Source organism: Heptranchias perlo, chromosome 5 (assembly GCF_035084215.1).
Source record: "Heptranchias perlo isolate sHepPer1 chromosome 5, sHepPer1.hap1, whole genome shotgun sequence".
Lineage (NCBI taxonomy): Eukaryota > Metazoa > Chordata > Chondrichthyes > Hexanchiformes > Hexanchidae > Heptranchias > Heptranchias perlo.
Genome location: NC_090329.1, coordinates 134,816,142 through 134,841,975, shown reverse-complemented (window position 1 = coordinate 134,841,975; position 25,834 = coordinate 134,816,142). Strand labels below are relative to the sequence as shown.

Below are 25,834 nucleotides of genomic sequence, written 5' to 3'. Positions count from 1 at the left end.
CAAGTCCTCTCAGAATCTTATATGTTTTAATGAGACCACCTCTCGAACATCTAAACTCTAGAGAGTATAGGCCCATTCTATCCAATCTCTCCTAATAGGAGAACCCTCTCATCCCAGGAATTAATCTAGTGAACCTTCGTTGCACCGTCTCTAAGGTAAGTATATTCTTCCTTAGGTCAAGAGACCAAAACTGTACTCAGTACTCCAGGTGAGGTCTCACCAAAGCCCTGTACAATTGCAGCAAGACTTCCTCACTCTTGTACTCCAAACCCCTCGCAATCAGGTTCTCTGATGATGCACTAGAGGCCTTGGTGCAAGAGGTGGACAGAAGGAAGGGCATCCTATATCCGCAGGGAGGGGGACAAGAGGCCCTCCAGACATATGCTCCTGAGCCTGTAGGGGACAGTAGGGAACGAAGTCAATGCCAAGCGCATTGCACCATGAACGTGGATGCAGTGCAGGAAGAAGTTCAATGCTTTGACATGGGTCATCAAGGTGAGTGAGGTCAACTGTCAAGTGGCGTCTCCTACCAACTGCAACACTAGCGGCATCCAGTGCTCCATGTATTGCACCTCCCATCATCCTACCAACAAACTCCTCCAATCAGTACTCAATTTTTCCAATCAGTTGCTTCATCTCACCCTCATACGTTACCACTGTTGCAAGCCGCACACCAACAACTTTCAGGTCACAATCACTGGCAGTTATTCAACCATGACTCACTTCAATGATAAAGGAGGATATAACGAGAGGTAAGCAACCAACAGAGACCTTATGGGTTGGACTGAGAAATAGGAAAGAATCTAAGACTATAGTGGGAGTTGTGTATAGGGCCCCTGGCAGCAGCTTGGAAGTGCTAGATTGTATAAATGCAGAGATTAGACAAGCATGTAACAAAGGCATAGTGGTCTTAATGGGGGACGTTAACCTTCACATAGATTGGGGAAAGCAGACTACCAACTAGAAAGGGAGTGAATTTCGTGAGTGTGTCCGGGACAGTTTTTTACAGCAATATGTCCGAGAGGCAACAAGGGGGCAAGCCATACTAGATTTAGTAATGAGAAATGAACCAGATTTAGTTAAAGGCTTAACTGTGTGTGAACATCTATCCAGTAGCAATCATAACATGATCGAGTTCAATGTAGTGTTTGAAAGGGAAAAAAGTGAATCAGCTGCTAAGATTCTAAACTTGGGTAAGGCCGACTTCAATGGGATGAGACAGAGACTGTCCACAGTAAACTGGGCAAATCTGTTAATGGATAAAACGACTGATGATCAGTGCGAAATGTTGAAAGAAACATTTAACGTGATACAGAATCGGTTATACCCCTGAGGGGCAAGAACTCTACTTGCCAAAAAAAACAGCCATGGACAACGAAAGAGGTAAGGGACAGTATAAGACACAAGGAAAGGGCATACAAAAAGGCAAAAAATGGCACAGATCCTGGCGAATGGGAAAGATACAAAGATCAACAAAGGGTCACAAAACGGATAGTAAGAGCTACAAAAAAAAAGAGTATGAAAAGAAACTTGCAAGGGATATCAAAACCAATACAAAGAACTTTTATCGTTATATTAGGAAAAAGAGGGTGGTCAGGAGCAGTGTTGGCCCCTTAAAAACTGAAAGTGGGGATATTGTCATTGACAATGGGGAAATGGCAGACATGTTGAACAATTACTTTGCGTCAGTATTTACAGTAGAAAAAGAGGATAGCATGCCAGAAATCCCAAGAAAACTAATATTGAATCTGGGACAAGGACTCAATAAAATTAACATAAGTAAAGCAACAGTAATGAAGAAAATAATAGCACTAAAGAGTGACAAATCCCCAGGACCAGATAGTTTCCATCCCAGGGTTTTAAAGGAGGTCGTTGAGCACATTGCGGATGCCCTAACTATAATCTTTCAAAGTTCTCTACATTCAGGAACTGTCCCTCTAGATTGGAAAATTGCACATGTCACTCCGCTTTTTAAGAAAGGAGAGGGAAACCAGGGAATTATAGGAACATCGGAACATAGGAACAGGAGTAGAACATAAGAACATAAGAACATAAGAAATTGGAGCAGGAGTAGGCCAATCGGCCCCTCGAGCCTGCTCCGCCATTCAATAAGATCATGGCTGATCTGATCCCAACCACAAATCTAAAGAACACAAGAAGTCGGAGCAGGACCCGGCCACATAGCCCCTGGGCCCTCTCCGCCACCCACAGGGCATTGACCGATCCGAACTCAGCTTCATGTCCAATTTCCTGCCCGCTCCCCATAACCCCTAATTCCCTTTACTTCTAGGAAACTGTCGATTTCTGTTTTAAATTTATCTAATGATGTAGCTTCCACAGCTTCCTGGGGCAGCAAATTCCACAGACCTACCACCCTCTGAGTGAAGAAGTTTCTCCTCATCTCAGTTTTGAAAGAGCAGCCCCTTATTCTAAGATTATGCCCCCTAGTTCTAGTTTCACCCATCTTTGGGAACATCCTTACTGCATCCACCCGATCAAGACCCTTCACAATCTTATATGTTTCAATAAGATCGCCTCTCATTCTTCTGAACTCCAATGAGTAGAGTCCCAATCTACTCAACCTCTCCTCATATGTCCGCCCCCTCATCCCCGGGATTAACCGAGTGAACCTTCTTTGTACTGCCTCGAGAGCAAGTATGTCTTTTCTTAAGTATGGAGACCAAAACTGTATGCAGTATTCCAGGTGCGGTCTCACCAATACCTTATATAACTGCAGCAATACCTCCTTGTTTTTATATTCTATCCCCCTAGCAATAAAAGCCAACATTCCGTTGGCTTTCTTGATCACCTGCTGCACCTGCATACCAACTTTTTGATTTTCTTGCACTAGGACCCCCAGATCCCTTTGTACTGCAGTACTTTCCAGTCTCTCGCCATTAAGAAAATAACTTGCTCTCTGATTTTTCCTGCCAAAGTGCATAACCTCACATTTTCCAATATTATATTGCATCTGCCAAATCTCCGCCCACTCACCCAGCCTGTCTATATCCCCTTGCAGGTTTTTTATGTCCTCCTCACTCTCCACTTTCCCTCCCATCTTTGTATCATCTGCAAATTTTGATATGTTGCCATTCAGCCCCTCATGCCTGCTCTGCCATTTGATAAGATCATGGCTGATCTGTGATCTAACTCCATATACCTGCCTTTGGCCCATATCCCTTAATACCTTTGGTTGCCAAAAAGCTATCTATCTCAGATTTAAATTTAGCAATTGAGCTGGTATCAATTGCCGTTTGCGGAAGAGAGTTCCAAACTTCGACAACCCTTTATGTGCAGAAATGTTTTCTACTCGTTCCTGAAAGGTCTGGCTCTCTATCCACCCTATCTGTTCCCCTTAATATCTTATAAACTTCGATCAGATCACCCCTTAACCTTCGAAACTCGAGAGAATACAACCCCAAATTGTGTAATCTCTCCTCGTAACTTAACCCTTGAAGTCCGGGTATCATTCTCGTAAACCTACGCTGCACTCCCTCCAAGGCCAATATGTCCTTCCGAAGGTGCAGTGCTCAGAACTGCTCACAGTACTCCGGGTGCGGTCTAACCAGGGTTTTGTATAGCTGCAGCATAACTTCTGCCCCCTTGTACTCCAGTCCTCTAGATATAAAGGCCAGCATTCCATTTGCCTTCTTGATTATTTTCTGCACCTGTTCATGACACTTCAATGATCGATGTACCTGAACCCCTGACTAAAGTAGTGGACAGGGGAATGTCAATGGATGTTATTTATATGGACTTCCAGAAGGCATTTGATAAGGTCCCGCATAAGAGACTGGTAGCTAAGATAGAAGCCCATGGATTCGACCGAAAAGTAGCGACTTGGTTAGGAAGTTGGCTGAGCGAAAGGCGACAGAGAGTAGGGATAAGGGGTAGGTACTCACATTGGCAGGATGTGGCTAGTGGAGTCCCGCAGGGATCTGTCTTGGGGCCTCAATTATTCACAATATTTATTAACGACTTAGATGAAGGCATAGAAAGTCTCATAACTAAGTTTGCCAATGACACAAAGACTGGTGGCATTGTAAGCAGTGTAGATGAAAACATAAAATTACAATGGGATATTGATAGATTAGGTGAATGGGCAAAATTGTGGCAAATGGAATTCAATGTAGGCAAATGTGAGGTCATCCACTTTGGACCAAAAAAGGATAAAACAGGGTACTTTCTAAATGGTAAAAAGTTAAAAACAGTGGATGTCCAAAGGGACTTAGGGGTTCAGGTACAGAGATTATTGAAGTGTCATGAACAGGTGCAGAAAATAATCAAAGCCTTATAAAATAAGGCTAATGGAATGCTGGCCTTTATATCTAGAGGACTAGAGTACAAGGGGGCAGAAGTTATGCTGCAGCGATACAAAACCTTAGTTAGACTGCACCTGGAGTACTGTGAGCAGTTCTGGGCACCACATCTTCGGAAGGACATATTGGCCTTGGAGGGAGTGTAGCGTAGGTTTACGAGAATGATACCCGGACTTCAAGGGTTAAGTTACGAGGAGAGATTACACAAATTGGGGTTGCATTCTCCAGAGATTCGAAGGTTAAGGGGTGATCTGATCGAAGTTTATAAGATATTAAGGGGAACGGATAGGGTGGATAGAGAAACTATTTCCACTGGTTGGGGATTCTAGCAGTAGGGGGCACAGTCTAAAAATTAGAGCCAGACCTTTCAGGAGCGAGATTAGAAAATATTTCTACACAAAAAAGGGTGGTAGAAATTTGGAACTCTCTTCTGCAAACGGCAATTGATACTAGCTCAATTGCTCATTTTAATTCTGTGATAGATAGCTTTTTGGCAGCCAAAGGTATTAAGGGATATGGGCCAAAGGCAGGTATATGAAGTTCGATCGCAGATCAGCCATGATCTTATCAAATGGCGGAGCAGGCACGTGGGGCTGAATGGCCTACTCCTGTTCCTATAAGAACAGAAGAAATAGGAGCAGGAGTAGGCCAATCGGCCCCTCGAGCCTGCTCCGCCATTCAATAAGATCATGGCTGATCTGATCCTAACCTCAAATCTAAATTCATATCCAATTTCCTGCCCGCTCCCCGTAACCCCTAATTCCCTTTACTTCTAGGAAACTGTCGATTTCTGTTTTAAATTTATTTAATGATGTAGCTTCCACAGCTTCCTGGGGCAGCAAATTCCACAGACCTACTACCCTCTGAGTGAAGAAGTTTCTCCTCATCTCAGTTTTGAAAGAGCAGCCCCTTATTCTAAGATTATGCCCCCTAGTACTAGTTTCACCCATCCTTGGGAACATCCTTACCGCATCCACCCGATCAAGCCCCTTCACAATCTTATATGTTTCAATAAGATCGCCTCTCATTCTTCTGAACACCAATGAGTAGAGTCCCAATCTACTCAACCTCTCCTCATATGTCCGCCCCCTCATCCCCGGGATTAACCGAGTGAACGTTCTTTGTACTGCCACGAGAGCAAGTATGTCTTTTCTTAAGTCTGGAGACCAAAACTGTATGCAGTATTCCAGGTGCGGTCTCACCAATACCTTATATAACTGCAGCAATACCTCCCTGTTTTTATATTCTATCCCCCTAGCAATAAAAGCCAACATTCCGTTGGCCTTCTTGATCACCTGCTGCACCTGCATACTAACTTTTTGATTTTCTTGCACTAGGACCCCCAGATCCCTTTGTACTGCAGTACTTTCCAGTTTCACGCCATTAAGATAATAACTTGCTCTCTGATTTTTCCTGCCAAAGTGCATAACCTCACATTTTCCAATATGGTAGTGCATCTGCCAAATCTCCGCCCACTCACCCAGCCTGTCTATATCCCCTTGTAGGTTTTTTATGTCCTCCTCACTCTCTACTTTCCCTCCCATCTTTGTATCATCTGCAAACTTTGATATGTTACACTCGGTTCCCTCCTCCAAATCGTTAATATAGATTGTAAAGAGTTGGGGACCCAGCACCGACCCCTGCGGAACACCACTGGCTACTGGTTGCCAGTCCAAGAATGAACCATTTATCCCAACTCTCTGCTTCCTGTTAGATAACCAATCCTCCACCCATGCCAGAATATTACCCCCAATCCCGTGATTCTTTATCTTGAGCAATAATCTTTTATGTGGCACCTTGTCGAATGCCTTCTGGAAGTCTAAATACACTACGTCCACTGGTTCCCCTTTATCCACCCTGTACGTTATGTCCTCAAAGAACTCAAGCAAATTTGTCAGACATGACTTCCTCTTCATAAAGCCATGCTGACTTTGTCCTATTAAATTATGTTTATCCAAATGTTCCGCTACTGTCTCCTTAATAATAGACTCCAAAATTTTACCCACCACAGATGTTAGGCTAACTGGTCTATAATTTCCAGCCTTCTGCCTACTACCCTTTTTAAATAAGGGTGTTACATTAGCAGTTTTCCAATCTGCCGGGACCTTTGCTGAGTCCAGAGAATTTTGGAAAATTATTACCAAAGCATCCACAATCCCGACTGCCTCTTCCCTCAAGACCCTAGGATGTAAGCCATCAGGTCCAGGGGATTTATCCGCCTTGAGTCCCATTAATTTACTGAGTACCAATTCCTTAGTAATTTTAATTGTATTTAGCTCCTCCCAATCTTCCCAATCTTCTATCCTCCCACTAAGTTTGGCTACCTTATATGTCCTTGTTTTTAGTCGGATACTATCCTTAATTTCTTTACTTAGCCATGGATGGCTGTCATTTCTTTTACACCCTTTTTTCCTCAGTGGAATATATTTTTTTTGAAAGTTGTAAAATAACTCCTTAAATGAACACCACTGTTCATGTACCGTCTTACCCTTTAAACTATTTTCCCAGTCCACTTTAATCAATTCCGCTCTCATACGATCATAGTCTCCTTTATTCAAGCTCAGTACGCTTGTTTGAGAACCAACCTTCTCACCCTCTAATTGGATATGGAATGTAACCATGTTATGGTCACTCATTCCAAGGGGATCCTTAACTAGGACATTATTAATTAATCCTGGCTCATTACACAGGACCAGGTCCAAGGTTGCTTGCCCCCTTGTAGGATCAGTTACATACTGCTCAAGAAATCCATCCCTAATACACTCAATAAACTCTTCCTCAAGGCTGCCCTGCCCAATTTGATTTGTCCAGTTAATATGATAGTTAAAATCCCCCATAATTGTAGCTGTTCCCTTATTACATGCCCTGACTATTTCCTGATTAATACTTCTTCCAGCAGAGTTGCAACTATTCGGAGGCCTATATACTACGCCCACTATGTTCCTATGACAGGCACATCTTGCAGGACACTCACCGACACAATTCCTGCTTTCTTGCAGGAGAAGGTGGTGCATAACAGAAGGCAGCAAGTGGCAGTGGCTCCATGGAACATGAACCTACTGTCCTCGCTCAGGATGACAGCATTCCTGTCCCACCCCTGCCATTCCGCCAATGCCCTTGCTGTTGCCTATCAGCTAGCCAGCCCACTCCCTGTACAGTATTGAAACTTTATTATAGGAACATAGGAAGATAGGAGCAAGAGTAGGCCATTTAGCCACTTGAGCCTGTTCCGATATTCAGTGAAATCATGGTTGATCTGTGGGCAAACTTCATATACCCGCCTGAGACCCATATCCCTTAATACCTTTGGTTAACAAAAATCTATCAATCTCACATTTAAAATTAACAGTTGAGCGAGCATCAACTGCTGTTTGTGGAACAGCGTTCCAAACTTCTAACACACTTTGCGTTTCCTAACTTCACTCCTGCAAGTCCTGGCTCAAATTTTTAGGCGATGTCCCCTGGTCCTAGCATTCAAATATAGGAGACCTACAAAAACAAGTACAAATGTATCTGCAGCCAGAAGCAATAATCCAGCAACTAACCTGTAACTCCTGCATGATCCCTTTAAATAGCGCTGTTGGGGGGTCCTCCCTGCTATTTAAGACCTGTTCAGCTGTGCGAAGTTAAGACAGTGCATTGGCTGGAGCGTTGAGTTCCAAAATCGCTTCTGTCCCTTTAAATCGGTGCTGCACACTGATCTACCGCATATTCTCCCTACTTTATATGCTCCTGGCGTTAATAAGAACATAAGAAATAGGAGCAGGAGTAGGCCATACGGCCCCTCGAGCCTGCTCCGCCATTCAATCAGATCATGGCTGATCTTCAACCTCAACTCAACTTTCCCACCTGATCTCCATATCCCTTGATTCCCCTAGAGTCCAAAAATCTATCGATGTCAGCCTTGAATATATTCAATGACTCAGCATCCACAGCCCTCTGGGGTAGAGAATTCCAAAGATTCGCAACCCTCTGAGTGAAGAAATTCCTCCTCATCTCAGTCTTAAACTCTTTACCCCAAAAAGCTGTGGAGGCTGAGTCATTGAATACATTCCTGTACAGTTGTCGTAAGACTTCTTTACTCTTGCACTCCAACCTACATGCTAACTTTTTGTGTCCCTTCTACGAAGACACCCAAGTTTCTCTGAACACCAACATTTACTAGTTTCTCACCATTTAAAAAATATTCTGTTTTTCTATTCTTCCAACCAATGTGAATAACCTCACATTTCTCACATTATACTCCATCTGCCACCTTCTTGCCCACACTTAAACTGTCTATATCCCTTTGCAGACCCTTTGTGTCCTCCTCACAGCTTACTTTCCCACCTAGTTTTGTACCGTCAGCAAACATGGATACATCACACTCAGTCCCTTTATCTAAGTCATTAATAAAGATTGTAAATAGCTGAGGCCCAAACACCGATCCTTGTGGTACCCCACTAGTTGCAGCCTGTCAACCTGAAAATGACCCGTTTATCCCTACTCTCTGTTATCTGTATGTTTACCAATCATCTATCCTTGTTAATATGTTACCCCCAACCCCATGAGCACTTATCTTGCGTAACAACCTTTTATGTGGCACCTTATCAAATGCCTTTTGCATATCCAAATATACTACATCCACTGGTTCCCCTTCATCTACCCTGCTAGTTCCATCCTCAAAAAAATCTAATAGATTTGTCAAACACGATTTCCCTTTCATAAAACCATTTTGACTCTGCCTAATCATATTATGATGTTCTAAGTGCCCTGTTACCACTTCCTTAATAATGGATTCCAGCATTTTCCCAACGACCGATGTCAGGCTAACTGGCCTGTAGTTCCCGTTTTCTCTCTCCCTCCTTTCTTGAATAGCGGGGTTTTCTTTGCTACCTTCCAATCCGCTGGGATCGCTCTAGAATCTAGGGAATTCTGGAAGATCGTAACCAATACATCCACTATCTCTGCAGCCACCTCTTTTAGAATCCTAGGATGTAGGCCATCAAGCCTAGGGGATTTATTGCTTTCAGTCCCATTATCTACGCGTGCGCGAACGCCTTTACCAATATGGCGTCTGGCGCATGTCATACTAGAAGTATATGCGTGCATTCCGGACGCCATTTTAGGTCCTTAGGAGTCCGCGTAGTGCCTACACAACGGGCGCTCCGCGCCCCAATTTAGAGCCCAATGTACGTTCAATGAATACATTTCCCTTAAATGATGCAATGGTCTCTGCCTTAACTACTTTTCTGTGGCAAAGCATTTCGTGCCCCAGCAAATCTGAGTAAAGAAATTTCTCCTGACCTCTCTCCTCACTCTCTTAATGGTAGTTTTAAATTAATGGCCCCTCTTCACTGACTCCCCAATCAGAGGAAATAGTCTTTCCGTATTCACCTTTCAAAACCATTCATTATTTTAAAAACCTCGGCTAAATCTCATTTTAGCTATCTCAGCTCCAGTGGAAATAGTCCCAGTATCACAAGTCTCTCCTCATAACTACAATTTCTTATCCTTGGCATTATCCTGGTGAATCTATGCTCTATGCACACGGGACTCTAACTATTGATTTATACATATTTATTATAACTTGTACTCTGTCCCTATATCCCTATTTATAAAATCCAAATGCTTTAACCGTTTTTATGGCTTTTTCTACCTTCACTCACACTTTGAGAGAATTATGTATTTGCATCCCTAGATCTCTCCTTCAATGTGTTTCCATTGAGTTTGTACACTTACTGCTTCTGTTTTCTCTCAAGTGCATTATCTCATACTTTTCTACGTTGAATTGCATCTGCCATCTGTCCATTCCGCTAACCTGTCTGTCTTCATGAAGTCCTTTACAGTAGTCCAAACTCCTATTTTTGCATCATCAGCACATTTTGATATTGTGCTTACTATGCTGAAGTCCAAATCATCTAGATATACTGAGAACAAATGTAGACCAATCACTGACCCCTGGGATACACCACTGCCAACCCTTCTCCAATCTGAGCAACACCTATTAACTCTAATCCTTTGTTTCCTGTCAGTCATCCATGATGGTACATTTCATATGCCTGATTTTTTTGTAACAAGCTTCCTGTAACACACTGGCACATTTCAGGATCTTTTTGACCATTTTTCCACAGAAAGGTTTCGGGAAAAAAAGTTACTTTAAATGTTTATTTTAAAAACATAATATATTCATGCATGTAAAAAAAAGGGATCGAATACAATAGATAGTTAAGAAGCTAATGAGCTAGCTTTGATTTTATTTCCCCATAGACTGTAAGTAAGCAATTCATCAGCTATTCTGACGAAAGGTCTTCGACCTGAAACGTTTCTTTCTCCACAAATGCTGGCTGACTTGCTGAGCTTCTCCAGCATTTTCTGTTTCTATATTGTAAAAGCAATTCATTAGCCTGTTTTAGCAATCGAAAACACTTTACACCCATTTTTTGGCTGTAAACAGCAAGAGATAAACAGGATGCTGCACAGACAATGCAGACAAGTTAGATTTCTGGAAGCAGAAAACTACAAAGCAGCGAGCCCCTGAAACAGGCTGCAAGAAGGAAACGCAACAGGAGGAGTTTGAAAATACTTTGTTTAAGTCAAGGAAGATGACCCAACTGATGTGGAGTAGTGTAGCATGTTCATCATTTTTGTATTATTACACAAGGATTAAACTAAGTAAATTTGATCATAACTGTTGCTCTGTATGTTCTCTCACTATGAAATAACATGTTTGCTAGGCCTGCATTGGAGAGATTGAAAAAGCACACGTGTGAAAGACACGATTATCCCGTCTAAGTCATAAGGGAGTATTGCCGTTGCACCCTGGGTTATACTATCGTGCAAGTAGATATAAAGCAGTGTGAGGCAATTCCCATAAAGGTAAAATACTCAGACCGCTTATAGGAGCATCTGGCATTGCTGCACCTGAGGAGGTATCTATGGCAGGCCCGAACTTGTAAGACAGCTTATCAAATGCCTTCTGAAAATCGATACAGACCATATCTACTGCATTTCCATTATCTATCCAACAGCCACTTCTTCTAGAAAAATGATTAAATTTGTCAACCACAACTTGCTGTTAACAAATCCATATTGGCAGTTCTTGATTATCCCATGCTCAATAAATTTGATCTCAAATCCAAGAATTTGCTCACAACTGACTGTTTTCCATGTCTTGTTGCTATGTAGGAGTTGGAAAAGCAAAAATGCCTTTATTTGGCATATGACTAGAACTAACTAGAGTACTTTGAAATTGTAGATGTGTTGCTGCCTTCAATGACCAACTTGAAAGAAGTGGGTGCTGTACTGCTGTTTATGTTTGGTTGTTCCCTCCCCAAAAAAGGAAGCCTGACCACAGCTGGGTATGGGGCCATGAGTGGTAGTCTTGCTGTTGGCACCGCTTATTATATTTCCCTGATACATTCTTAATGGGACAACCATTTTCCCTTCCTCTTCTGAATACACTGACTCATGCGAGACTATCGTTCCGAGGGCACAGGCAGCCATCCAGTACTATTCTTCATGTGTTTTCCTGGATAGTAAGGCCCTAATCATAACTGCCCTCACCTGGAGGAAACCAGGCGGGGGGCAGTTAAAATAACGGGTGCCAGCTACCCCCACCGATACTCTTCCTTCCCAACGTGTCCCCATATTAACCTGCTTCTTTGAGCAGAGGTAGCAAGACATGCGCAGGAAGGAAGCGGAGTCCTGTTTTAAATATGACGATCAGGTCTGATAATGTCATCAGGACCCGATCTATAATATCAACCAGAGGCCTGAGTTGGGGGACAGTGTCAGAACCTCCGTCAGGCAAAACCAGTCGGGATCTGAATCCTGGGCCAGAAGAGGTCCAAGATCCAAGTTTAACATTTATTTTTCAGGTTTTCTTGTGGGGCAGGAATGTTCCTTCGGGCCTCACAAGGAAGCCTTGGATAACCCTAGAACTGGGCGACCCCACTCTCCCCGATCACGGCACGACACCTCCCCCCGATCACGGCACGACACCTCCCCCCGATCACGGCACGACACCTCCCCCCGATCACGGCACGACTCCTCCCCCCGATCACGGCACGACTCCTCCCCCCGATCACGGCACGACTCCTCCCCCCGATCACGGCACGACTCCTCCCCCCGATCACGGCACGACTCCTCCCCCCGATCACGGCACGACTCCTCCCCCCGATCACGGCACGACTCCTCCCCCCCGATCACGGCACGACTCCTCCCCCCCGATCACGGCACGACACCACCCCCCGATCACGGCACGACTCCTCCCCCCGATCACGGCACGACACCACCCCCCGATCACGGCACGGCACCTCCCCCCGGATCACGGCACGACTCCTCCCCCCCGATCACGGCACGACTCCTCCCCCCCGATCACGGCACGACACCTCCCCCCGATCACGGCACGACTCCTCCCCCCGATCACGGCACGACACCACCCCCCGATCACGGCACGGCACCTCCCCCCGGATCACGGCACGACTCCTCCCCCCCCCGATCACGGCACGACACCTCCCCCCGGATCACGGCACGACACCTCCCCCCGATCACGGCACGGCACCTCCCCCCGGATCACGGCACGACTCCTCCCCCCGATCACGGCACGACACCTCCCCCCCCCGATCACGGCACGACACCTCCCCCCCCCGATCACGGCACGACACCTCCCCCCCCCGATCACGGCACGACACCTCCCCCCCCCGATCACGGCACGACACCTCCCCCCCCCCGATCACGGCACGACACCTCCCCCCGATCACGGCACGACACCTCCCCCCCCCGATCACGGCACGACACCTCCCCCCGGATCACGGCACGACTCCTCCCCCCGATCACGGCATGACACCTCCCCCCCCCGATCACGGCACGACACCTCCTCCCCCCGATCACGGCACGACTCCTCCCCCCGATCACGGCACGACTCCTCGCCCCGATCACGGCACGACACCAACCCCCGATCACGGCACGACACCTCCCCCCGGATCACGGCACGACACCAACCCCCGATCACGGCACGACACCAACCCCCGATCACGGCACGACATCACCCCCCGATCACGGCACGACACCACCCCCCGATTAAGGCACGACACCATCCCCCCGATCAAGGCACGACACCTCCCCCCGATCACGGCACGACATCTCCCCCCGATCACGGCACGACACCTCCCCCCCCCGATCACGGCACGACACCTCCCCCCGGATCACGGCACGACTCCTCCCCCCGATCACGGCATGACACCTCCCCCCCCCGATCACGGCACGACACCTCCTCCCCCCGATCACGGCACGACTCCTCCCCCCGATCACGGCACGACTCCTCCCCCCGATCACGGCACGACACCTCCCCCCGGATCACGGCACGACTCCTCGCCCCGATCACGGCACGACACCTCCCCCCGATCACGGCACGACACCTCCCCCCGGATCACGGCACGACTCCTCGCCCCGATCACGGCACGACACCAACCCCCGATCACGGCACGACACCTCCCCCCGGATCACGGCACGACACCAACCCCCGATCACGGCACGACACCAACCCCCGATCACGGCACGACACCACCCCCCGATCACGGCACGACACCACCCCCCGATCAAGGCACGACACCATCCCCCCGATCAAGGCACGACACCAACCCCCGATCAAGGCACAACACCATCCCCCCGATCAAGGCACGACACCTCCCCCCGATCACGGCACGACATCTCCCCCCGATCACGGCACGACACCTCCCCCCGATCACGACACGACACCTCCCCCCGATCACGGCACGACACCTCCCCCCGATCACGGCACGACACCTCCCCCTCCAAATCATGAGACTCCCCCCGATCGTGAGCCTCCCCACACTGCCAATCTCCAGCCTCCCCCTACCTCCTGATCTCCCCTCACAATCGTAAGTCTCCCCCGTCTCAATCGTGGGTCTCCTCCTCTTCCCCCCCTCCCGATTGTGAGCCTCCCCATCCTCCCCACTCCCGATTGCGAGTCTCCTCCTCCCCCTCCAGATAGTGAGTCTCACCCTCCCCCCTCCGGATTGTGAGTCTCCCCCTCCTCCCCCCCCTCCCGATTGTGAGTCTCCTCCTCCCCCTCCCGATTGTGAGTCTCCGCCTCCCCCTCCCGATTGTGAGTCTCCTCCTCCCCCTCCCGATTGTGAGTCTCCTCCTCCCCCTCCCGATTGTGAGTCTCCTCCTTCCCCTCCCGATTATGAGTCTCCCCCCTCCTCCCTCCTCCCGATTGTGAGTCTCCCCCTCCTCCCCCCTCCCGATTGTGAGTCTCCCCCTCCTCCCCCTTCCCGATTGTGAGTCTCCCCCTCCTCCCCCCTCCCGATTGTGAGTCTCCCCCTCCTCCCCCCTCCCGATTGTGAGTCTCCCCCTCCTCCCCCCTCCCGATTGTGAGTCTCCCCCTCCTCCCCCTCCCGATTGTGAGTCTCCCCCTCCTCCCCCCTCCCGATTGTGAGTCTCCCCCTCCTCCCCCCTCCCGATTGTGTGTCTCCCCCTCCTCCCCACTCCCGATTGTGAGTCTCCCCCGCCTCCCGAGTGTGAGTCTCCCCCTCCTCCCCCCTCCTGATTGTGAGTCTCCCCCTCCCGATTGTGAGTCTCCCCCTCCTCCCCCCTCCTGATTGTGAGTCTCCCCCTCCTCCCATCTCGCAATTGTGAGTTTCCCCCTCCTCCCATCTCGCAATTGTGAGTTTCCCCCTCCTCCCCCTCCCGATTGTGAGTCTCCCCCTCCTCCCCCTCCCGATTGTGAGTCTCCCCCTCCTCCCCCCTCCTGATTGTGAGTCTCCCCCTCCTCCCCCCTCCCGATTGTGAGTCTCCCCCTCCTCCCCCCTCCTGATTGTGTGTCTCCCCCTCCTCCCCACTCCCGATTGTGAGTCTCCCCCGCCTCCCGAGTGTGAGTCTCCCCCTCCCGATTGTGAGTCTCCCCCTCCCGATTGTGAGTCTCCCCCTCCTCCCGATTGTGAGTCTCCCCCTCCTCCCGAGTGTGAGTTTCCCCCTCCTGATTGTGAGTCTCCCCCTCCTCCCCCCTCCTGATTGTGAGTCTCCCCCTCCCGATTGTGAGTCTCCCCCTCCTCCCCCCTCCCGATTGTGAGTCTCCCCCTCCTCCCCCCTCCTGATTGTGAGTCTCCCCCTCCTCCCCCCTCCTGATTGTGAGTCTCCCCCTCCTCCCATCTCGCAATTGTGAGTTTCCCCCTCCTCCCCCTCCCGATTGTGAGTCTCCCCCTCCTCCCCCTCCCGATTGTGAGTCTCCCCCTCCTCCCCCTCCCGATTGTGAGTCTCCCCCTCCTCCCCTCTCCTGATTGTGAGTCTCCCCCTCCCGATTGTGAGTCTCCCCCTCCTCCCCCCTCCCGATTGTGAGTCTCCCCCTCCTCCCCTCTCCTGATTGTGAGTCTCCCCCTCCTCCCCCTCCCGATTGTGAGTCTCCCCCTCCTCCCCCTCCCGATCGTGAGCCTCCCCATCCTCCCGAGTGTGAGTCTCCCCCCTCCACCTCCCGATTGTGAGTCACCTCCTCCTCCCCCCTCCTAATTGTGAGTCTCCCCCTCCTCCCCCTCCCGATTGTGAGTCTCCCCCTCCTCCCCCTCCCGATCGTGAGCCTCCCCATCCTCCCGAGTGTGAGTCTCCCCCCTCCACCTCCCGATTGTGAGTCACCTCCTCCTCCCCCCTCCTAATTGTGAGTCTCCCCCTCCTCCCCCTCCCGATTGTGAGTCTCCCTCTCCTCCCCCTCCCGATCGTGAGCCTCCCCATCCTCCCGCCTCCCGAGTGTGAGTCTCCCCCCTCCACCTCCCGATTGTGAGTCACCTCCTCCTCCCCCCTCCTGATTGTGAGTCTCCCCCTCCACCTGATTGTGAGTCTTCCCCTCCTCCCCCTCCCGATTGTGAGTTTCCGCCTCCTCCCCCCTCCCGATTGTGAGTCTCCCTCACCTCCCTATTGCGAGCCGGCAGCCGGTGCTCCCTCCTGAGTGCCGGGAACCGCGGGTCACCACAGGTCCCTGGCTGCGGCCTCATGCCACTGTTAATCCCTGTCCATTTGGCTGACTGTCGGGTAGGAAACGGCCCAACAATATTCTAATTGCCATTAAGATCGGCCATGTTCTTCGACCGATTAAACGTTCCCCCATACCCTCCCCAGCTCTTTGTTAATATTGGGGTCTAAGTGTCACCAGGCTAATTGACCTTGGGTACATCACAGCCAAGCCTGATCCAGTCAACAAACATGAACTTTCCATCGGTCACTGGATAGCAATTAGGACTCAGAACTCAGCTGATTGTTGTCCTTCCTCCTCGAAGGGCATTCTGCTCAATAACAGTATACCATAATACTGCACCAGCTGTGATTAGCTAATGCAGCACAGAAGAGAGATTAAACCAGAGGCCACACCATATGGTAAATTTAGCAACTAAGCCACTGGTAATCCTGCCTAGATATAGTCAATGAAACATTCAGACCCTAGTTCCCATTGCCTGATAGGGTTATTCAGCACAAATGCCACACATAATTCATACCTGACTTTGCTCCATCAGGCGGTAACAGTCCACAGATGAGATTCATTCCTTCATCTCCCAACATACAGTCTCCGAGGTCCAGCGATATTAGGGAGGGATGCAGGGAAAGGGCAGGGTTCAGGACAGCCAATCCAGGATCAGTGAGGGGACTGCCGTGCAGGCTACAGGAAATAAATTTGTTACACACCCTTAGGGCACGAGTTAAGTGGCATGGTAAACAACACAACAAATGACACACAACATTTAAACGTATTTTGTATTTAGCAATGAGAGAGTACCACTAACTGGAAATAAAAACTGAAAATGCCATAGAAGGGCAGTCAGAATCTGAAAGAGAAAGGTTAAAGAATCAAGTGAGACTCTTCATTGGAACCGCCACTCTATAGGCGGGAGAAAGCCCTTCAGTGGGCAGACCAAACAAAGAGGCAACGGCAAACAACAGGTAAAAGTCAAGAGTTGCTAACTTTTCACCATGAGAAAGCTTATGACTTCAAAAGCCTGTAAACAGATTTTAAATGCTGGACAGAGTGGAAACTGCTGTACAATATGGATAAGTCATCTTGTCAGGCACTTGAAAAGTAACATGTTTACTTTCTAGACAAGGTTTTCTTTGCCAACACATTTTGGCATAATTAATAATATTGCATCTTGTTGTGAAACAAGTTTCTACATCTTATTTTTGTTCTCACCAATGAAAAAAATAACAAAAATGAGAGAACATTAAAACCACACTCCTACAGTGCAGGCCACTGTTGATTTATGCAGTAGTTGCACCTTTGTCATTTAATGTTGTGCTTCAGTATTGTGATGAAAAACAATGCAAAATAGTATAGAAAATAGCGCAGGAAATTATTTTCAACTGAAATACAAATACCAAGATAACTGGTTAAAAAACAAAGCAAGATTTTAGCGATAATTCAATCACAATGAGGTGAAAAAACATGAAAAACTACTAATTCCACGTTGTTTTCAGCATTCCTTTTCCTGACCAGCAAATTAGTGTGGAAGCCATTTCTGCCAGTTTTCTGCCCCAAAATGGATGCATCCTTCCTGTGATCTGGCCTCCTCATCCCCACATGGAACTGGTGCCCCGAATTCCCTGAAGTTATTCTGGAAATGTACTGGGGGTTAGTTAGAATGAGAAAATATAAGCTGTACAGTTGCCAGGAACAGCTGAGACAAGGGAGGTGAGAAACTTTTGAGCCTGAAGACTGCCAAAACTGTTATTAATTACCAGAGCTGGGAATGAGTATTTTACATGAATTACATAGTAATTACAACACGGAAACAGGCCATTCGACCCAACCAGTTTTCGTGTTGGAGTTTATCCTGCACATGAGTAGTAGTCTTAACCCTATTCACCTACCTTGTTTCCATATTCCTTTATTCCCCTACCAGAGTGGTCAGTAAGGTCATAAAGCAGCATCTTCACTGCCTTGATAGGTCAGGAGGAGCTCTGCAATATGCTTGAGCGTGTGTATCCCACATTCTTATAGCCTGCTGTGCCCTGTACAACTTTGCTATACAAGAAGGCCTGGAGATGGACATTCCTGGAAAAGCGTCCCTGGCTGATTTAGAGGCAGAACTACATTGAGAAGAGCATCAGGATGACCGTTACTCCAACAACAATTTGCATTTCTATGGTGCCTTTAACGTAGTAAAACGTCCCAAGGAGCTTCACGGGAGCGTTACTAAATAAAAATTTGACACCGAGCCACATAAGGAGATATTAGGACAGGTGACCAAACTCTTGGTCAAAGAGGTGGGTTTTAAGGAGTGTCTTAAAGGAGGAGGGATGGAGAGGTACAGAGGTTTAGGGAGGGAATTCCAGAGTTTGGGGCCTAGGCAGCTGAAGGCACAGCCGCCAATGGTAGAGCGGTTAAAATCAGGAATGTGGAAGAGGCCAGAATTGGAGGAGGTTACAGAGATAGGGAGGAGTGAGGCAATGAAGGGATTTGAAAACAAGGCTGAGAATTTTAAAATCGAACTGGACCGGGAGCCAATGAAGGTTCGTGAGCACATGTGTGATGGGTGAACAGGACTTGATATGAGTTAAGATACGGACAACAGAAGTTTGGATGAGCTCGCGTTTACGGAGGGTGGAAGATGGGAGGCTGGCTAGGAGAGCATTGGAATTCCAAGGACGCATCCTTCAATCCAATGTCCATCTGAGAACTACAACACTCTCTTTTGTTCCACATGACAATGCAAGTCTTAATCATCTGATTGAATAAGTCAGCACAAAATAAGTGGACCCTTTCCTTTATGACGAATCTCCATGAATGCCTAATTTTTTTAATTATTCATTCATGGGATGTGGGCGTCACTCGTGAGGCCAGCATTTATTGCCCATCCCTAATTGCCCTTGAGAAGGTGGTGGTGAGCCGCCTTCTTGAACCGCTGCAGTCCGTGTGGTGAAGGTTCTCCCACAGTGCTTTTAGGAAGGGAGTTCCAGGATTTTGACCCAGCGACAATGAAGGAACGGCAATATATTTCCAAGTCGGGATGGTGTGTGACTTGGAGGGGAACGTGCAGGTGGTGTTGTTCCCATGTGTCTGCTGCCCTTATCCTTCTAGGTGGTAGAGGTCGCAGGTTTGGGAGGTGCTGTCGAAGAAGCCTTGGCGAGTTGCTGCACTGTATCCTGTGGATGGTACACGCTGCAGCCACGGTGCGCTGGTTGTGAAGGGAGTGAATGTTTAGGGGTGGATGGGGTGCCAATCAAGAGGGCTGCTTCGTCCTGGATGGTGTCGAGCTTCTCGAATGTTGTTGGAGCTGCACTCATCATGGAGAGTATTCCATCACACTCCTGACTTGTGCCTTGTAGATGGTGGAAAGGCTTTGGGGAGTCAGGAGGTGAGTCACTCGCCACAGAATACCCAGCCTCTGACCTGCTCTCGTAGCCACAGTATTTATATGGCTGGTCCAGTTAAGTTTCTGGTCAATGGTGATCCCCAGGATGTTGATGGTGGAGGATTCGGCAATGGTAATGCCGTTGAATGTCATGGGAGGTGGTTAGACTCTCTCTTGTTGGAGATAGTCATTGCCTGGCACTTGTCTGGTGCGAATCTTACTTGCCACTTATCAGCCCACACCTGGATGTTGTCTAGGTCTTGCTGCATGCGGGCATGGACTGCTTCATTATCTGAGTGGTTGCGAATGGAACTGAACATTGTGCAATCATCAGCGAACATCCCCATTTCTGAGCTTATGATGGAGGGAAGGTCATTGATGAATCAGCTGTGGATGGTTGGGCCTGGGACACTGCCCTGAGGAACTCCTGCAGCAATGTCCTGGAGCTGAGATGATTGGCCTCCAACAACCACTACCATCTTCTTTTGTGCGAGGTATGACTCCAGCCACTGGAGAGTTTCCCCCTGATTCCCATTGACTTCAATTTTACTGGGGCTCCTTGGTGCTACACTCGGTCAAATGCTACCTTGATGTCAAGGGCAGTCACTCTCACCTCACCTCTGGAATTCAGCTCTTTTGTCCATGTTTGGACCAAGGCTGTAATGAGGTCTGGAGCCGAATGGTCCTGGCGGAACCCAAACTGAGAATCGGTGAGCAGGTTATTGGTGATTAAGTGCCGCTTGATAGCACTGTCAACAACACCTTCCATCACTTTGCTGATGATTGAGAGTAGACTGATGGGGCGGTAATTGGCCAGATTATATTTGTCCTGCTTTTTGTGGACAGGACATACCCGGGCAATTTTCCACATTGTCGGGTAGATGCCAGTGTTGTAGCTGTACTGGAACAGTTTGGCTAGAGGCACAGCTAGTTCTGGAGCACAAGTCTTCAGCACTGCAGTTGGGATGTTGTCGGGGCCCATAGCCTTTGCTGTATCCAGTACACTCAGCAGTTTCTTGATATCATGTGGAGTGAATCGAATTGGCTGAAGACTGGCTTCTGTGATGGTGGGGATATTGGGAGGAGGCCGAGATGAATCATCCATTCGGCACTTCTGTGCCTTTCTTTCGCTTATTCTGGTGCTCATCCTCAGTGCAACCTGAGGACAAGTGTCACAAGAGGTGGTTGATTGTTCCCGTGCTACTAAAGGCACATAGGACTGTGATGGCCCATATCCCCTGGCTGCTTGCTCCTGGAGCTTATGCCTGGGCAGCCTTGTATAGCCTGCTATGTGCCACTTGTGTGATGCTCTGAAAGAGAAGGTCTGATATGTGCTACTGTCCTGAGAAAGGTAGCCTCAGACGGGCCTATTACAGCCATTGCCATTCAGCTAGGTCTGGATCTGCGTCCCCACTGAGCAGGGGACTGGCTGGTCTAATCTATCCCCTACTGCCACCAGGGCAGCAGTCTGTGCTTCCGTGGCGGGCGAGGCACCAACTGTTCCTGACTGCTCCTTAAGTGGACATCAGCTGCAGATTCCCATGAACAGCAGATAAGTAGTGAACCTTACGCAAGACTGAGTGTCATTTAGTGGTTTTAAATGTCTCATCTACGATATCATGACACTTCTAAAGAATGTATTTTACTGGAAGAGCAGGCAGAAAGACACAAAGGTTAGTTCAAAGGAGTCAGAAAAGAGATGCCCAAAATGTCAGTGTGTCCGATCTTCAGACACTCCTGGTGAAATGCAGCAGGCGAGAGAAAGCCGTCCTTCATGGGTACGGTAGCATAGTGGTTATATTATTGGACGAGTAATCCACAAGTTCATATCCCACCACGGCAGCTGGGGAATTTAAATTCAATGAATTAAATAAAATCTGGAATGAAAAAGACTACCGGATTGTCGTAAAAACTCATCTGGTTCACTAATGTCCTTTAGGGAAGGAAACCTGCCGTCCTTACCCGGTCTCACCTGGATGTGACTCCAGACCCACAGCAATGTGGTTGAATTCTTAATCGCCCTCTGAAAAGGCCGAGCAAGCCACTCAGTTGTTCAATCTCACAACAGAAATTCACAATAAGAATAAAACCGGATGGACCACCCGGCAGCGGATCACGAGGCACTGGACACGAGAAAGGCAAACCAAGCCCAGTTGACCAAGCAAAGTCCTCCTAATTAACATCTGGGGACTTGTGCCAAAATTGGGAGAGCTGTCCCACAGACTAGTCAAGCAACAGCCTGACATAGCCATACTCACAGAATCATACCTTTCAGCCAACGTCCCAGACTCTTACATTACCATCCCTGGGTCTGTTCTGTTCCACCGGCAGGACAGACCCACCAGAGGTGGCGGTACAGTGGTATACAGTCAGGAGGGAGAGGCCCTGGGAGTCCTCAACGTAGACTCTGGACCCCATGAAATCTCATGGCATCAAGTCAAACATGGGCAAGGAAACCTCCTGCTGATTACCACCTACCGCCCTCCCTCAGCTGATGAATCAGTCCTCCTCCATGTTGAGCACCACTTGGAGGAAGCACTGAGGGTAGCAAGGGCACAGAATGTACTCTGGATGGGGGACTTCAATGTCCATCATCAAGAGTGGCTCGGTAGCATCACTACTCACCGAGCTGGCCGAGTCCTGAAGGACATAGCTGCCAGACTGGGCCTGCGGCAGGTGGTGAGCGAACCAACACGAGGGAGAAACTTACTTGACCTCGTCCTCACCAATCTACCTGTCGCAAATGAATCTGTCCATGACAGTATTGGTAGGAGTGACCACTGCACAGTCCTGTGGAGACGAAGTCCCATCTTCACACTGAGGACACCATCCAACGTGTTGTGTGGCACTATCACTGTGCTAAATGGGATAGATTCAGAACAGATCTAACAGCTCAAAACTGGGCATCCATGAGGTGCTGTGGGCCATCAGCAGCAGCAGAATTGTATTCCAGCACAATCTGTAACCTCATGCCCCAGCACATTCCTCACTCTGCCATTACCAACAAGCCAGGGGATCAGCCCTGGTTCAATGAGGAGTGTAGAAGAGCATGCCAGGAGCAGCACCAGGCGTACCTAAAAATGAGGTGCCAACCTGGTGAAGCGACAACTCAGGACTACATGCATGCTCAGCAGCAGAAGCAACATGCTATAGACAGAGCTAAGCGATTCCACAACCAATGGATCAGATCAAAACTCTGCAGTCCTGCCACATCCAGTCATGAAAGGTGGTGGACAATTAAACAACTAACAGGAGGAGGAGGCTCTGTAAACATCCCCATCCTCAATGATGGCAGAGCCCAGCATGTGAGTGCAAAAGACAAGGCTGAAGTGTTTGCAATCATCTTCAGCCAGAAGTGCCGAGTGGATGATCCATCTCGGCCTCCTCCCGATATCCCCACCATCACAGAAGCCAGTCTTCAGCCAATCCGATTCACTCCACGTGATATCAAGAAACTGCTGAGTGTACTGGATACAGCAAAGGCTATGGGCCCCGACAACATCCCCGCTGTAGTGCTGAAGACTTGTGCTCCAGAACTAGCCAAACGGTTCCAGTACAGCTGCAACACTGGCATCTACCCGACAATGTGGAAAATTGCCCAGGTATGTCCCGTCCACAAAAAGCAGGACAAATCCAATCTGGCCAATTACCGCCCCATCAGTCTACTCTCAATCATCAGCAAAGTGATGGAAGGTGTTGTCGACAGTGCTATCAAGCGGCACTTACTCACCAATAACCTGCTCACCGATGCTCAGTTTGGGTTCCGCCAGGACCACTCGGCTCCAGACCTCATTACAGCCTTGGTCCTAACATGAATTTGTTTTTTCTTAGCTCCCCTCTAATCCTTCTATCAATCACTTTAAATCTATGCCCCCTGGTCACTGACCTCTCTGCTAAGGGAAATAGGTCCTTCCTATCCACTCGATCCAGACCCCTCAATTAAATCACCTCTCAGCCCCAGCCTATCCAATCTTTCCTCATAGCTAAAATTCTGCAGTCCTGGCAACATCCTCGTAAATCTCCTCTGCACCCTCTCTAGCGCAATTTCATCCTTCCTTAATATGATGACCAGAACTGTGCGCAGTACTCAAGCTGTGGCCTAACTAGTGTTTTATACAGTTCTAGCATAACCTCCCTGCTCTTATATCCTATGCCTCAGCTAATAAAGGAAAGTATTCCATATGGCTTCTTAACCACCTTATCTACCTGTCCTGCTACCTTCACGGATCTGTGGACACGCACTCCAGGGTCCCTCACTTCCTCTACACATTTCAGTATCCTCCCATTTATTGTGTACTCCCTCGCCTTGTTTGCTCTCCCCAAATGCATTACCTCACACTTCTCCGGATTGAATTCCATTTGCCATTTTTCTGCCCACCTGACCAGTCCATTGATATCTTCCTGCAGTCTACAGCTTTCCTCCTTACAATCAACCACATGGCCAATTTTTGTAAACTTCTTAATTATGCCCCCCACATTTAAGTCCAAATCATTAATATATACCACGAAAAGCATGGGACCTAGTACTGAGCCCCACAGACCCCACTGGAAATAGCCTTCCAGTCACAAGAACACCTGTCGACCATTAATCTTTGCTTCCTGCCACTGAGCCAATTTTGGATCCAACTTGCCACTCTCCTTTGGATCGCATGGGCTTTTACTTTTTTGACCAGTGTCCAAAGCCTTGCTAAAATCCATGTAGACTTCATCAAATGCGCGACCCTCATCAACACTCCTTGTTACCTCCTCAAAAAATTCAATCAAATTAGTCAGACACGACCCTCCTGTAATAAATCCATGCTGTCTTTGATTAACCCGTGCCTTTCTAGGTGACGGTTTATCCTGTCCCTCAGAATTGATTCTAATAATTTTCCCACCACTGAGGTTACACTAACTGGCCTGTAATTACTCAGTCTATCCCTTTCTCCCTTTTTAAACAATGGTACAACATTAGCAGTCCTCCAATCCTCCGGCACCATGCCTGTATCCAGGGAGGATTGGAAAATGATGATCAGAGCCTCCGCTATTTCCTCCCTTGCTTCTTTTAACTTCTGGGATACGTTTCATCTGGCCCTGGCGATTTATCTACTTTCAAAGATGCTAATCCCCTTAATACTGCCTCTCTCACTAAGTTTATCCCATCCAATATTTCACACTCCTCCTCCTTAACTACAATGTCTGCATCGTCCCCCCTCTTTTATGAATGTAAGGAATCTTACAACACCAGGTTATAGTCCAACAATTTTATTTTAAGTCATTCACCTGACGAAGGGGATAATCTCCGAAAGCTTGTGATTTTAAAATAAAATTGTTGGACTATAACCTGGTGTTGTAAGATTCCTTACATTTGTCCACCCCAGTCCATCACCGGCATCTCCACATCATGGCTCTTTTGTGAAGTTAGAGTTTGTAACGCCAATATGTGATGGATTGTACTTACAACAAGGAATGGATGGACCTGTTGGATTTCAGTGCTTCTGCCAGCTGTTTGACTCGGTTGAGGTTATTGACTACTCCCAGGTTGAGGTTGAGCTGTGCCAGGGACTGACAGTCCGCCACATGCCGGCTGATGCGGTTGAAGTCACGGTCTGAGATGTGACAGCCCCTCAGAGACAGGAGCCGCACCGAATGGCCGCTGAGAGAGTCACAGATATCTTTCACCTCGGCGGAGGAGAGCGTCTCTCCAGAGATCTGAATGGATCCGGACAGCATGGCCCTAGGCGGAGGGGGTCTGACTGGATGCGGACAGCATGGCCCTAGGCGGAGGGGGTCTGACTGGATGCGGACAGCATGGCCCTCGGCCTGGATCCGTGCGGTCTTGGTGTGTCCGCCGCAATCAGCTGCCCGTTACCATGGACACCGCGTCACCTTCTTCATCCCCACCCCACCCCCACTCCCCAAAACACACCACTCCACCAATCGTGTATTTTGTTTGCAATCGAAGTCAAATTTCATTCAGTGAAGGGAAAATTTGACATTTAACTTTCAAACCTTTTTTTTGCCGATTTGAGATCTGAAGCAGCAGCGTTTGACTAGACTGCAGACCACAGAGCAATCGTCACGGTGCCTGTAATCGTGCGCAGAAAGGTCGATCACCTGAGTCACTGCAGGAATGAATGAGATCTTCAACAAGACACTCTCACTGCTCCCCACCAATGCTGCTTCTCTCCCGCTCTT

The 25,834-nt window shown here is 48.3% G+C and overlaps 1 protein-coding gene across 1 annotated transcript in view; it reads right to left on the bottom strand.

Annotated features, from left to right (window-relative positions):
* lrrc73 (leucine rich repeat containing 73) overlaps positions 1-25,534 on the bottom strand; it is a 137,714-nt gene extending 112,180 nt beyond the window's left edge. The window contains exons 1-2 of the mRNA XM_067985230.1: positions 25,098-25,534; positions 16,808-16,968 (exon numbers count right to left, since the gene is read on the bottom strand). Coding sequence (XP_067841331.1) covers positions 16,808-16,968; positions 25,098-25,369 — 433 coding nt within the window. The 5' untranslated portion in view covers positions 25,370-25,534. The remainder of the gene's footprint in view (positions 1-16,807; positions 16,969-25,097) is intronic.
* Between the last annotated feature and the right edge of the window lie 300 nt (positions 25,535-25,834).